We start from the raw sequence: 15,197 nt of genomic DNA on the forward strand, positions 1-15,197 counted from the left end.
AGACCGAAAGAGTGATTCATAGGTTCCTGAGCTTGTTGGAGAAGCCCCAGTGGGCATTTTTACACCAGTATATACAAACCACAACAATCCCAGAATACCTAAGGTGCCCCAAATTATTCTTGAGTTCAGATATTGGTGGTCTAAAAGAGCAAAAATGTGATTTATTTGTTAGTTGGAGAAGCATCATGAAACATCATTTTTACATCATTATATAAAAATCACAGTATTCCTTGATCAATTACGGAACTTCAGAATTCTCTTGAGTCTAGATCTTGAAGGTTTACAAGAGAAACAGAGTGATGCGCAGGTTCCCAGACTTGCTTTTTAGTTTGAATAGCTCTAATGGACATCATTACACAGTACCAGGGTTCGGTTTTCTCACTCATATGAATAAAAACCCAGGATTGACAGCGGAATGCAATTTTTCCATGCCACCCAGTGAGCAAGTGTTCTCAAACAATATTTCATCCGGATATAAAGAAGGGTGATAAACTAGTGAGCACTGGCTTGTCGGATAATTTAAATTTGCGCCTTTAAATTCTCCATCTTGCCACTTCTCCGAATATTTTTTCAAGCATATTCACAAATACGAGAAAGGCAAAATGTAGGTCCGCGACGGGATTCGAACCCAAAACAATTTTAAAATGTGTAGGGGGCCCACTATAACCACACCACCACACGAACTGATTGAAGGCAGGGATAATTTCTGTATTGACACCTACTACTTATCGTGGCGCATCGTCAGATCAATCAGTTTAGGGGAGGAGAGGAAACTGAGCGGCATATGCCCCTGCTCTTTAATCTGTTCACCTCCGGCAAAGGCGGTATTCTGTCTCTTTTTCGGAGATGCCATCTCCATCGTCTGCAACGATAAAGTGATCAGAGCGCTAGTGGAAAAACTCCAACGAGGCCTGGATGCCACGACAGAGTACCTCAACAGCTGAAAGATCTGTATCAACGCGGCGAAGACCCAGTTCATCATTTTCACCCACTCTAAATCCTCTAAACATGTTCCGCCTTCCTCCTGTTTTTTTTTTCTTCCTAAGCAATGGAGGGGGAATCTGCTCAACAGACATCCTGGGTTGACCAGGAAGTGCGGGGTTAGGGCCCAGCAGGACTGCATCCCCGACCCGCTAAACCGTTTCCATTGCCGCCAAGCCCATCGTCCCTTCGGTACAACCAGAAAGAAATGCTTCAAAGGGGGGCCAGTGCATAACGCACCCTCGAGGTTAGCTGCGTGTCCTTGCAGCATCGAACATCGTGACTCGCTTTTTTAGAAGAACACCATGGTATCGTGCCAGCGCATTGCCGGCTTTCCAGGTGGCCTTACCATGCCCTATGTCCTCGGAAGGTGGGCAGGGTCGACTTCGTGCCTGTTTCCCTCTGCACGACTGGTATCAAGAATGATGATGCCGCGTGCACCCCAAATTGACCTTTCTGCGATAGGGCCTATTCGCCAGCACACAGAGGGACTTGCCGACGCGGTGCCTACGCCTGCCCCAGCCTTGACGAGGACCCCTTTCCGTCCTCGGGCTCGGAACCCGCCCGGTTGACCGACGCCGCGAAAGCGACGATACCATGTTGTTCTTCACGCGGCCACTTGTTCGATAAAAGGATCGAGTTCGACCACAGAGCATGACCATCGGTATGACCCATGAAGCCGACTCCGAACCCTTGGACCACCTCTTATTTGCGCCTGAACTAGCCATTCCTCGAGTCCACGCGCCACCTTCTGTGTAGCTCCGAGACGATTTGGACGATAGCCGTTAAAACGGCGTTCCAGTCAACTTCATCTTGTTACCAACAACTTGGAAATAACAGATCTACTTCACACACTATTTTTCATAGTTAGGATGATTATTTGTTTTGTATTAAATTAGATTTTTGAAATACCCTAAATAATTACTTCCGACATTTTGTCATATTTTTGTGCTTTAAAATTAGTTGAAATATATTTTGACCTTACATAAAAACCTTACAAATACATTAGGATAGCTCTCATCTCTTTACTCTTAATAATATCTCGTCAAAGTTGCCAGTACTGACTCCCTGGAATAGATGTCTGACGAAAGAGGCAAGAACAAAGATAGAGAGATACCCGACGAGAGAGAGGAGAGAGAGTAAAGCGGAAAATCTGGACTGGTATGAAAGGCAGAAAATATGGAAGAGGAGAACGTGGTAAACAGCCGAATGAAGTGGACGTGATGATCGGCAAAGGAAGACCGGAGTGATCAAGTGTACCGGGATGATCGTCAAATAATTCCCCGGTGATTCACGGTGGCCTGCAGAAAATATTTTAAGCTGATAGTTATTCTGTGATTCTGAATGTGCAGTGCCGTTCCTGTAGAGGGATCCCGAACACGATCCACAGTACCGGCGAGTCCCGTGCTGGTGACTTACGAGCGTGTAGTAATTGCCGAGTCACACGCTGCGGGAGAGTCATAGTCACAGCTATGGCGGTGAGGATCTTGCAAGGTCCGCGTGGTTCGTCCCCGCTTGCAAGATTCCAATATCCTATGTACTATGGCCCCGTATGCGAGCGCGTGGAACGTCGGGAAAATGACCGAATTATGTCCATTTGGATCGAGGAAAAAGGCTGCATGAGCTCCATCAGTTCCCGAACGGCCGCAACGAACCCCCCTTTACAACCCCCCCCCTTTAAATGTATCTTATCTCTTTAAATATACGTATGCCTAAGTAAATCTCTTTCCCATATTCCATTTTATGTTGAGAGATACCCTTAGTAACTACTAAAGGTCCGCCTAAGTTTCCCTAGTTAAAGAGAAATCGTGACTCCTCCGAAGCAAGGTGCGCCGACCCTGACCCTTGAGCTAGTCGCCTCTTACAATCTTTACACATCCTCTGGACTAGGTTGTCCGGGGTAGTGTACAGACCACATGTGGCAAGCATGTGGTCACGCATTGTGCGAAAACGCGGGCACACGAACAACACGTGTTCCGCCGTTTCCTCTAAACCTACGCACACCGGACACTCGGGCGAGGCCGAGTGTCCGAACCGGTGTAGGTACTGTCTGAAGCAACCATGGCCTGTAAGGACCTGGGTCAGGTGGAAAGTGATTTCCCCATGGCGCCTCTTGACCCACGTACCTATCTCCGGTATCAACCTATGTGTCCATCTACCCTTAGTGGAACTGTCCCACGCACGCTGCCATTTGACCATTGAGGCCAACCTGACAGTCCTACGGATGCCTCTCGTGCCGCGCATTTCGAAGCACTCTATGTCTTCACCGATAACGATGTCAATAGGCATCATACCGGTGATGACGCAAAGTGCATCGTGCGACACGGTACGGTACGCGCTCGCCACTTTTAGGCACATGAGCCTATACGTACTTTCTAACTTCGTTCTGTAGCAGTTAATACGCAGGGCCGTGCCCCAAACTGGCCCCCCATACCTCAGTATGGACAGAGCAACGCTAGCCAGAAGCTTGCGCTTGCTGGCATAAACCGCAGAGCTATTGGACATCATCCGGGGCAATGCCGCTATAGCTGTGGAGGCACGCTTGCAGGCGTAATTGACGTGGCTACCAAAGGTGAGCTTATCGTCGATCATTACCCCCAAGAGTTTGATGGAGCGTTCAGAGGTGACCGTGCAGTTGCCTGCCCTTATCACCGCTTGTTGCTCCGACTTTCGGTTGTTAACAACAACCACCTCAGTGGTGAGCCAGTTCTAACTTCCTGGAACTCATCCACTCCTCCACAATTGGGATCGAGTGGGCTGCAGTCAACTCCACCTCTTTGATCGATTCACCGTAGACCTCCAGCGTTATATCGTCAGCGAAGCCGACGATTGCCACGCCCACCGGGAACTTCAACCTCAAGACACCGTCGTACATGACGTTCCATAACACCGTACCGAGTATGGAACCTTGCGGAACCCCTGAGGTTATGTCAACGCACTTACGACCCGCCTCCGTGTCGTATACCAGTACTCGATTCTGGAAGTTGCTTCCGAGAAACTTGTACAGGTTCTCGGGAATTCCAAGACGCAGGAGCGCATCTGCAATAGCTGCCCAACTGGCACTATTGAAAGCATTCCTCACGTCGAGAGTCACTACTGCACAATAGCGAACTCCCCTCCTCTTACGCTGGATAGCTATCTCCGCGGATTTGGTAACCGACAAGATAGCGTCTACGGTCGACTTACCCTTTCGGAAGCCAAACTGGTTACTCGATAGACCATCCGCACCCTCCGTGCTTATCAACAACCTGTTGAGGATGATCTTCTCGAGCACCTTCTCCGCCGTATCAAGCAGGCATATTGGTCTATATGCCGACGGATCCCCCGGTGGTTTTCCCGCTTTTGGCAATAGGACCAAGCTCTGCCTTTTCCATGCTTCAGGGAAGACTCCCTCGTCCAGGCATCTATGCATGACAGATCTGAACATCTCGGGAGCCTCGGCAATGGCCGCTTTGATGGCCAGGTTCGGAATACCATCCGGTCCTGGCGCCTTACCTACACTAAGGGACTGTGCAATCCCCGCAAGTTCCGCCACCGTTACTCTTCCCTGGTCGGCCACCCTGGCCCGTGGCAGCTCCTCAAAGGGAGGCCAGGGACTTGGGTCGTGACGTGGGAGGAGCCCCGCGATGATCCTCTCCAGCATCTCTGGAGACCGCTCTGTAGGGGCCATCGCCCCACGTGTCTTGGCCATTACGACCCTAAAGGCGTCACCCCATGGATTCGCGTTGGCACTTTGTCACAGGCCCTCGAAGCAGGCTTTTTTGCTTGATCTAATCTCAGTATTCAGAGCGGCTCTAGCAGCCACGAACGCCACCCGTCGTTCAACACGCTCCTCTTCTGTGTGTGCTCGCTGCATCCGCCTCCTTGCCCGTAGGCAGGCGCGGCGCAGGTTCGCAATTGCTTGAGTCCACCAGTGAGACGGTGGTCTCCCATTCCTAGGGTGGACTTTCCTAGGCATGGTGGCATCGCATGCACGCGAGAGTACTGTTACCAGCTGCTCGCCGCTCAGACCGAGAGTATTGTGCTCGCGGCGGAGCGCTTCCTTAAACACCTCGTCGTCGAAGTATGATGTCTTCCACATACGGGGACTAGGAATCGCCCCTTCTTCCGTCCGCTGAATGCTGGTCGTATAAGGTACCCCGGGGCAAGTGGGACCTAAAAAATCGCTAGTTCAGCAAAATTGTTAACGCAAACTTAGAAAACAGGCTATTTCAGGACATTAACCACGGATACATCATTATATGCTTCCGTTGTTGAAGTGTAGACGTGTTGTAAGCCATTTATTCAGTTACAAAAAATATTGTTTGTGACATAAATAAATTTACTTGTGGGACCCACTTACCCCTTCAAACGGGGCAAGTGGGACCTATTCTGCTTTATACTGTCGAACGTAACTTATTCTTCAAATAAGATAAAATAAGTAGATAAAATGTTCATATAATTTCTGAGTCGTAGTATTTCAGATCATGGATGGAGGTTTATTGTTTGTCAGACTTTTGTTTTTTGCAAAAGAAAGGGATTACAATGTTAGCAAATATAAAAACAAGACAACAGCCGGTTCACTATTTAATTGTCTGTTTCCTTGCTTTCCATTAGCTTACTTTTTTACCACATGTGTTGGATGGAAAGGATAAGCAAATCTTTGATCACTTTTCGAATGAATGTTTCTCTGTTTAGAACACAAATTATTACATAAATTAGTACTTCAAAAGGAACGTTTTTTATTCAGGCGATGCGCAGTGATGTGAATTTGTAATAGAACGAAATGGCCAATTTATGTCTTAAGCATTTTATTTATCTGAAAATCTGTTAATCTGATGCGAAGTTTAAAAATAGCAAAACACAAGACAAAACCTGTTGATCTATTGTAGAATAAATGGATTGTTTGCACTGTCAACGGAAAATTTCGCATAGTTATAACCATTGTTTTTTTTTCATGAGGGAGATCATTTTCAGGAAGTAAAATACAGATTTGGTTAGTCAACTGTACACTACTTCTTGACAACGAAATTTCGGTTGGTTAACCAATGATATCAACTGCATTTGATTTTGATCCATATGATTTATGAGTTTCGAAGTTATTTTTCACTAGACATCAATTTAAAAAGGTAAAATGGCTTTATCGAAAATGTTGTTCAAATATGTCCCACTTGCCCCATGTATGTTAAAACTCAAGGGCAAGTGAAAATTGCAGATGTTTGCTTTAATCAAAACTTTTAAATCGTTTTTGATGTCACACAATTATTTAATTGCTCAAAATATTCACTCTCCACATCAATGATGAATTTAGAAACGACTATTTTGTTGGAAATCCATTGGATTAAAATAAAAGTAATAGCTTTTGCCGGTAGTTTAAAGTCATGATTAAACAATACCATTAGTATGGAGCCGCAAATGGTTTTGATTCCAAATATTTTTGTGTCAGGCGAATTCGTTGATAGTTCTGCTTCATCTTTCTAGAACATTGTTATCATTAAAAACGTTCACCGATTAATCGGCAGCCATAGTACCCACTTACCCCGTATTTTCACTTGCCCCGGGGTACCTTAGTCGATACTGTAGCGAACCGCCAGGTGGTCGCTGTGAGTGTAGCCATCATCTACCCTCCAGTTCGAACTACTTGTTTGGCCAGGCCTCCAGAACGTAACGTCGATAACCGTTCCAGCTGTAGGTACTTTTGGTACCGACATTAGCCAAGTCCACATCCAACATGGCCAGTGATTCCAGCAGGATCTGCCCCCGTTGATTCGTGGATCGGCTTCCCCATTCCACGGCCCAAGCGTTGAAGTCCCCCGCTATCACCACCGGCCTACGCCCAAGCCGTCAAACAATCTAGCATTCGACCGAACTGCTCGATCGACCATCGAGGAGGCGCATAGCAACTGCAGAAGAAGACCCCGTTGATTTTGGCAATGACGAAGCCCTCGTGTGTCGAAGACACCAACTCTTGGACTGGGTATTTCCCCGTTGTCCATATCGCCGCCATTTTAGACCCATCGGTGACCCAATTACCGTTCCTGGCGGGTACCCGGTAAGGATCTGCTATGATGGCGATATCCGTCCCCCATTCGGCAACTGTCTGACACAGCAGTTGCTGGGCTGCATCACAGTGGTTCAGGTTTAGCTGCGTTACCTGCACTGTGATTTTGCAACACGCTTAAACACCGGGCACTTCGAACCCCCCATGGGGTGCTTGCTGTTCGCAGCTTTGCTGGAACAGATCAAACAGTTGGGAGCGTTCGTGCAGCATTGTGCCTTATGTCCCTCCAATCCGCAGCGTCGACAGAGCTTATTTCTGTCAGGGCCTTTGCAGTCCCATTGCTTGTGCCCCGGTTCCAGGCACTTGAAGCAAACTTCGGGTTGCTCATATATGCCCACAGGGCATACCGACCATCCCACCTTGACGCTCCCTAACTTGACTATCTTGGAGGCGTCCGCTGCAGGCAGCTGAACCAATGCTACCTGTGTCCCTGCCGGACCTTTCCGTAGCCGAACGGATGCGGTGGACGCCTCCACTTCACACTGTCGCCGCAGTGCCGTGACGAGCTCTTCAACTTCGGTGATCTCGTCCAGGTCTTTAACCCTTAGATTCACCTCCGTCGTGAGTGCCCTCACCTTGACCGTCTCGCCTAGGACTTCCTCCGCCAACTTCTTGTAGGCGGTGCCCTTTTGCGAGACGCCCCGCTTTAGCTCGAGGATCATCTCGCCCATCCGGGTACGTCTTATTCGACGTACGTCGGCGCCGAGTTCACCGAGCTTGACGTCACTCCTCATCGCCTTCAAGACGCCCGTTTTGATGACTAGGGCATCGCCCCTGGAGCGATTGGCGCCTAGCCTAGACTTCTTACTACCCTCATTCGCCTTGGCCTTCTTTTCGGCCCTTGACGTCTTCGGTTTCCTCTTGTTCTTGACCAGGGTCCAGGAGGCGTCATCCCCCTCTATTTCCCTGGTCTGTAGCGGTTGAAAGTTCTCAGCCTGTCGTGACCTTTCCAGGTCCTTCCTCCCCCGGTTTTGGAGGTACCTGGCCGGGGTTCAGCTTCCCAGCCCCACTACCCTTGTTCGGGGTAGTAACCCTCCGCTCAACCCCTGGAGACTGTCTCCCCTGTTTTTGTGTCTGCTCCGTTGGAGCAGGCACCCCCGACGTGCCCGCGAATACTTGAGCCTCAGTCTGGGTAGACTTTGGCACCACCGTCTTCACTGGCACGCCCTCGGTCGATTCGACCTTGCCCAAATCCGCAAATTCTTGGCGTCCCGACCGCCGTTTCCAGCTTGGCGTCCAACATCGACTTTCTCCCTGTGATCATCCTCCCTGTGATCTATTGCATACTGGCATCACTGCTATGTTATATGACGTGCGGACTTTTACCTCTTGAAATATTCCCGTTTTTTTAATCTGTTATTTCGTTTTTGTGTGCTCTTTCATCGCGTTAGTGTATCGGTAGTTGGATGTTTTTTTCTCACTAGTCATAAGACGAGTTAATACAATCCCATTGAATTCCACCACTTAATTGTATCTTGACAGATACGTATTTCGACCTCAACAGTAAGGCCGTCTTCAGTGTCTCGTACTTGACTCGAGTCGTATTAACTCATCTTATGACAAGTGAAGACATTCCACTAAAAAGCTCAAAATAATTTTCTTATCAAAATGTTTTTTTCTGTTTTGTCGGTCGGTCGTCAAAAACGTGTTTCAATTTGTGCATTACCCGTACTACCATAATAAATCGTAAAGCTCCCTGCCCTAACGCACTACGATTTTTGCCGAAGCGCCATCTACCAGAATACATCGGAAACTACTGAACCTATTCAGCGCTAAGCTCTATAGACAAGCTTTTGACATACACGCGCTCACGTTGCCTATTCGAAGGCGGTCGAAGGCATGGCTAAATTAGCATTAGCATTGAGCAATTCGCACATATTCGTAGGTGGTACAAGCCAAGACTATTGTATGAGAGTAGCATCACTTTCATCCGTTACCACAGATATTGATTTGGGACTAATCACTATCTCTTAGATGGATGCAATGCACTCTCCAGTAGTCGAAATCTGTCCTGGCCACGTCCTTGCGAATGCTGAGGAAGGGGAAGGATGGTTAGTTGGACACCTACTTAAGAAAGATGCAGAGAACTCTACGACCTCTCATAGGTACCACGGGAGGTTTAGGAATTGTGTGGAAGGTTATAAAAGTAGGAATCGTTTTTGGTAGAACGTGAAACACAGAAAGAACTAAGATAGAAATACAAAGTAGGAAAGGGACGAGCCTGGAATTGAACCCACGACCTCCTGCTTATAAGGCAGAAGCGGTAGCCACTAGACCACCGAGCTCGTCTCGCGGTCGACGGCATGGCTAAATTATGCGCAAAATGTGTCGATCCCATTACTGGTATTAATGTTGTTCGCTGTCGGGGCTACTGTGGAGAATCACTTCATATGAATACTTGCTCTGGTGGTGTTACGCGCGCAATGATGAACTATTTCACTACGCGGAATCTGTTTTGGATGTGCGATAAATGCGCCGATTTGTTCGAAAATGGGCATTTCCGAGCAATATCAACTCAAGCTGACGAACATTCTCCACTTTCTACGCTCACTACTGCAATAAGCGAGCTCCGTGCCGAAATAAAGGAATTAAATTCAAATCCATCAGCTCTGCCATTGACACCTGCTACAAACCGTTGGGCAACATTAGATCTGCGCAGACCGAATAAGCGACCACGCGATATTGATGTTGCTGTGATGGCTTCTGAAAAATGTCAAATCGGAAGCAAGCAACCAACCGATAATGTTGTTTCCGTTCTAATATTCAAAGAAGAAGTTTTGGCTGTATTTATCTAAAATTAGACCGGATGTAACCAATGAGGCGGTCGGTGCTACGGTTAAGTCTAACCAGCACTAGACACCGATCCGGATGTAGTGAAGCTTGTTGCAAAAGAAAAGGATATCAGCACTCTAAGCTTCGTTTCCTTCAAGATTGGGCTTGACCCTTCGCTGAAAGAAATGGCACTAGATCCAGCAACTTGGCCTGAAGGAGTAGTTTTCCGTGAGTTCGAGAACTACGGGTCTCAAAAATTTCGGATTCCGCTAAAATCAAGAAAACCGTTGACGCCACGGCTGGTGCCACAGGACATATCGCCCTCGCTTTTCGTGACTCCTGTGATGGACCTAAACTAAATACCTTCATCCCGGAACGCACCGATATTTGCATGTTGGAAGCCTCATATCCCCCCATTACAGTCGAGCCAATGCTACCACTGCTTATCAGTCGTCCCGGTCCTGTGTATGGGTCAGGAGAAAGAGGCTTCCAGCCTGCCATTTCAGGCAAGTACGTTTTGAATTCGCAACTTTCTCTACCTGACAAAATCATCACTTCTAGTCAACCTACTCCGTGTATTTTTTCTGACGACAATGGATTATCACTGGGATGCGTGCCTGCTAGCCGTAAGGAGGCCCCATATCCCCTCAACACAGTCGAGCCCCTCCTGCCAGCGACCAACAGTCATCCCGGTCCTGTGTTTGAGATCGGAGGAAGGGTCTTCCGCTCTCCAATTGCAGGCAAGTACTCATCTGTTTTGAATTATTCGCTTCCTCAACCTTCAACCGATCGCAGAATTTCTACGTCAACGCATACTGAAGCATGTCAATCGCCTCCAACATTGAAATCGTTACTGGGATGCGCGCCTGCTAGTCGTAAGGAGGCCCCAATTCCCCTCAACACAGTCGAGCCTTGCCAGCCAGCGCTCAGCAGTCATCCCGGTCCTGTGTTTGAGATCGGAGGAAGGGGCTTCCACTCATCCGTTTCGAATTATTCGCTTCCTCAACTTTCGACCGATCGCAGATTTTCAACGTCTACGCTTATGGGTGTTTGTCAGTCATCTACGGAATTGGGGTCGTCACCGGGATGTGCGTCGGGATGTATTACCAAAATGTCAGAGGATTGAGGACTAAATTAGACGACATTTTCCTTGCTTCGATCGACTGTAATTACGACGTTATTATTCTAACGGAGACTGGTTTAGACGACAGCATCAACTCGCTGCCGGCGACCGGCGACCCCTCCCTGGAATACGCCTCAACTGAAAAAAACTAAAGCGCAGTCGAAGACGTTGGCATCTTTACTTGAGAATTCATCATTCGACCTTTGCAAGATTCAAACGCGCTAGCGACGATTACAGACGGTTAAATGCTGCACTGTATAAAAGTCATGTTCTAAGAGTGCAGAATAATTTACGTCGTGAACCTAAATCTTTCTGGAGCTTCGTGAATAGTAAGAGGAAGAATACGTCTGTCACTCCTAATGTGGTTTATGAGGACAAGTCGACAAGTGAATCTGAAGCGTGTGATCTATTCCCCAGACACTTCGCATCTGTTTTCCAGTCGGAGTCATCTAACGTTGAGGCTGAGCTTGCTACGACAAACGTTCCATTGGACGCTGTGGATCTGAATACTTTAGAAATATCACCTGCTATGGTAACCCAAGCCGCTAAAAAGCTGAAAAAATCCTTTTCTCCTGGGCCGAATGGAATGCACATCCTTGCGTTGATTGGCGGCCACCCAATCACGCGTTGGCGCATGTTTCCCAACACTATGAAGCCGGATTCCAGCTCGTTGGTGGAGCTGTGATAGAAGGTAGCCGCTCGATGCCCGCTTTTCCCCACTTTCTGTCGTGCTCAGCAGATTTCCTGCAGCGCATACTGGGGAATTCCGATGTCAAAGGTGAAAATGGTTCAATTAAACCTGAGGAAAAATTCTAACTGCCAGAGGCAATTAAAATGTATTAATAAGGCATTTTATGAGACGTTTCGCGGTGACCCGTTTATTTACTTCTAATGTTTTGTTTTGGTATGAATCTGCGTGAACATTCCATTAGGTCCGAACACAAAATAATGTTTGTAACGTTTTACTTTTCATTCGTGTTTTCTTCAGCATTTCATGCTTAGAATGCAATGGTATGAATTATCTAACGATACATTTTGAGAATCATATGAAAAAATATGTTCTAAAACCCTGGTAGACGAAAAGTAAAACAGGCAGAATTGATGATGGGACCCATCGGAATGTTCTTCGCGAAATTACCAAACAAACGGGCTCCCACTAATTGTCAAAGTAGATAAACACGAGAAAAACAGCTGTTTCGATCTGTCTCATAAAATGCCTTATAATAACCTGGGTGCTGCGGATAGAGCCGCTTTTGTGCTCTCAAGTGAGTAGCCGGATATTTTGAAATCAATCCCATAAGCAAAATTATTTTGCAGTTACTTGGCTGTCAAACATTTCCCGCTCTTCGAATTTCTCTTTCCATGCTGCATGGAGGCGCACAAATGCGCGAGACTCTACATGACTTTACGATGGTTTACATACTTTCCGGCTCCAATCAGATGCTGAATCTTATGAAATCTCGTAACGAGTGCATTTTATTTGCATTCCTACTAATTTTTAACTCGAAATATAATGTGAAAATATTTGTTAAAAAGAATGCAAAACTCAAACCAAGTTTATTTTTATTTTTTCCCCAAATAATAACAATACCATTGACGAATACATAGACCGAAATGTCCGGTACAAAACCATCAGAAAATCGGGCACCATGTCTTCTTCTTCATTTTGAAGAAAATACCCCTCGTGGGTGACGAATTACATAAATATTTTACGAGCGCTGACTTACCCCTCTTGACGTTTTGACAGTTTGTCTGTTTGTTTTGCTCCTTCACCTTGCGACGACGTTTCGGAAATGGAAATGCTTTTGTTCGTTACCAAACGTTGGACATGGCTCACCGAGCTAAGGTTGAGTTGTCCGGTCAGTACATTGGCAAGTTCCAGTGCAAGATAGGATACGGTAAAGCTACTCCGACGACCAGAATTTGGGTTGGTGGTGTTGGCGCATGGACTTCGGTTACTCTGTTGGAGCGTGAGTTCGACCGTTTTGGTGCCATCAAAAAGATCGAATATAACAAAGGGGACACCCAGGCCTACATTCTGTACGATTCTATTGATGCTGCTACGGCTGCTGTGAAGGAAATGCGTGGATTCCCGTTAGGGGCACCGGATCGTCGTATTCGTATCGATTTTGCTGATAACGGAACAACACCATCGTTCTCAAAGCGCAGTGGAGGTTTTGAAGAAGGCGGTGAGTATCGTCGCGGCCCCGACTACGAATATCCGGAAGGGGGTGCATCATACGAGGAAAATTCATCGTACGGCTATGGTGGAAGACCGTTCCGCGGCCGTGGAGGATTCCGCGGACGTGGTGGTTTCCGTGGCGGTTTTCATCGTGATGGCCCACCGCACCACGGGGACAATGATGAATGGCGTCGATCAGGAGCATATTTGGCAATTATTCATTGCCCTATAGTCCAGGAGTCTAAAATTCAGTTTCTTTTTTATTTAATTTAAATTATTCTTTGATATAATTAAAATTTAATTTTATTATAGTTGAATTGAAACTTGATTTTAATGCAGTTTTAGTTTACTTTACTGACTACATGTTGAGGAGTTTGCTGTTGAAATTTTCACACTCGTTCTACATGGAGAAATTCAAACAATCTAATAAATTGATAAAAGCTATACTGCCGATCTGCGCATAATTACCATATTACCTTTGGTGAAAAAATCCAAACTCGAGTCAATTTATCCCACCAATTTCAGAATCAATTGGATCTTGAAATTTAACAAATATTTTTGAAATATTATGAGCGTAGGCAAAACTTTTCCAGAACATAAAACGTATTACTAATTATTTATTCGGTTTTCATTCTCTTTTATCATCAAACAACTTCATTTTTTCAGTGGGACAAATTGACTCGAGTTTGAGATTTTTCTTCAAAGGTAACATGGGACAATTATGTATAGAATGGCAGTATAATGTTTCTAAAAAATTGTTTTATTTTATTTTCAAATTTTTTGAACAAATTCTAGATAGTTGAAGCACGTTGAAGGCCATACTACATATTACGTAAGCACTTAGGGGGGAGGGGTGGTCTGTCGTTCTCTTACGCATTATATAACTGAAAAACATGTGTATGGAAAAAACTTAGATGGAGGAGTTGGGTTCGAAAAACTCATAAAAATAGTTTACGTAATAAATGCACAACCACTTATTTGATTAGTATATCAGAAGACAATATTAAGGTAATTCCTAACAAACATCGACATGGGACTGTTATACTTAATCCTAGTTTCTATCTACATACTTCATTTCTATTGTATCTAATTCAGATTTAAGTTAGCTTCGTGTTAATTTGAATTGATTTAAAATTTATTTTAATTTTAAATGAAAAAATTGAATCTCCAGTTTTATTTACATGTTATTGATTATTTAATTGGATTATTTAATGCAATTTATTATTTCATCATTTAAATTGATTTTCACTCATATTCAATAGAAGTTCAAATGGAATTGTGCTTCAATCATAATCTAATTCATTATCTTCTGAGATGAGCCAGCCGCGGGCTGAAAATCTCATTAATAAAGACATTAAAAAAAATCATTATCTTTATCTTTATATCTTTATTATTTTCAATCAATTTCTAAAAACCTAATAATTTCGCGTATTGAACACCCCCAACTTGATTTTACTATGCGTCGAGCTGTTAACCTGTGAGCTAACTGCCAAGTAGTCAAATTTTCAAAAACTGGTTTTCAAACATTAAATTTATGGTCTATGAGTATGAAAAAAATATGTTGTAGTTCAGAAAAGGCGTTCTGTCGAATAAATTAAAAAAAAAATTAGCATGTTTTTCAAATTTCAAAAATTCATTTTAGATGAGCATTTTATTATTTTCATATTTATTAACAAAATATAAGTTTCATTTATAACAAACTATTCGGAAGGTGTTCGCTACTACGCCTACCAAATACTTTTTTGATGAAGGTGTTCAATTTCGAAATATGTATTCAGTTGTAGGCACCTGTTGTCTTACTGATTTCATGGTGTGCCGCTGTATGCTCGCTCAAAGTTAGGAATTCATTAATTTCCAAATCCAATTCAGGTAATTTAAACACTTTTAGTTACCTACTGGTTTGGTAATGTAGCTTTACTTTTTCTATAGATTTAATTTTAAAGGATAATAATTTCAATTTAGTTTTGATTTAACTTTGGTGCAATAATTATTCAATTTAAATTTATGTTCAATTCATTTTTTTTAGTTGCATACAGAAAAAAATCAATTTAATTGTTAACAAATCTCTATGTAATTTCGTTGAAATTTTAGTCCACGTC

The 15,197-nt window shown here is 44.9% G+C and overlaps 1 protein-coding gene across 1 annotated transcript; it reads left to right on the plus strand.

Moving 5' to 3' along the window:
* The first annotated feature begins 2,325 nt into the window (after positions 1–2,325).
* On the plus strand, positions 2,326–13,533 carry LOC134206424 (RNA-binding protein spenito-like). Its single transcript, XM_062682141.1, has 2 exons — positions 2,326–2,409; positions 12,664–13,533. Exons 1-2 carry the CDS (start codon positions 2,326–2,328, stop codon positions 13,369–13,371), a joined length of 792 nt encoding a protein of 263 aa, XP_062538125.1. The 3' UTR covers positions 13,372–13,533.
* The last annotated feature ends 1,664 nt before the right edge of the window (positions 13,534–15,197 follow it).

Source organism: Armigeres subalbatus, chromosome 1 (assembly GCF_024139115.2).
Source record: "Armigeres subalbatus isolate Guangzhou_Male chromosome 1, GZ_Asu_2, whole genome shotgun sequence".
In the NCBI taxonomy this organism is placed as follows: domain Eukaryota; kingdom Metazoa; phylum Arthropoda; class Insecta; order Diptera; family Culicidae; genus Armigeres; species Armigeres subalbatus.

What these genes read in the sequence shown, in the direction of transcription:
- LOC134206424 (XM_062682141.1), top strand. Translation starts at nt 2,326, where the DNA reads ATGTGCAGTGCCGTTCCTGTAGAGGGATCCCGAACACGATCCACAGTA. An exon ending in TGGTGACTTACGAGCGTGTA is followed by an intron (nt 2,410 to 12,663) that starts GTAATTGCCGAG and finishes ACGTTTTGACAG; the next exon opens with TTTGTCTGTTTGTTTTGCTC.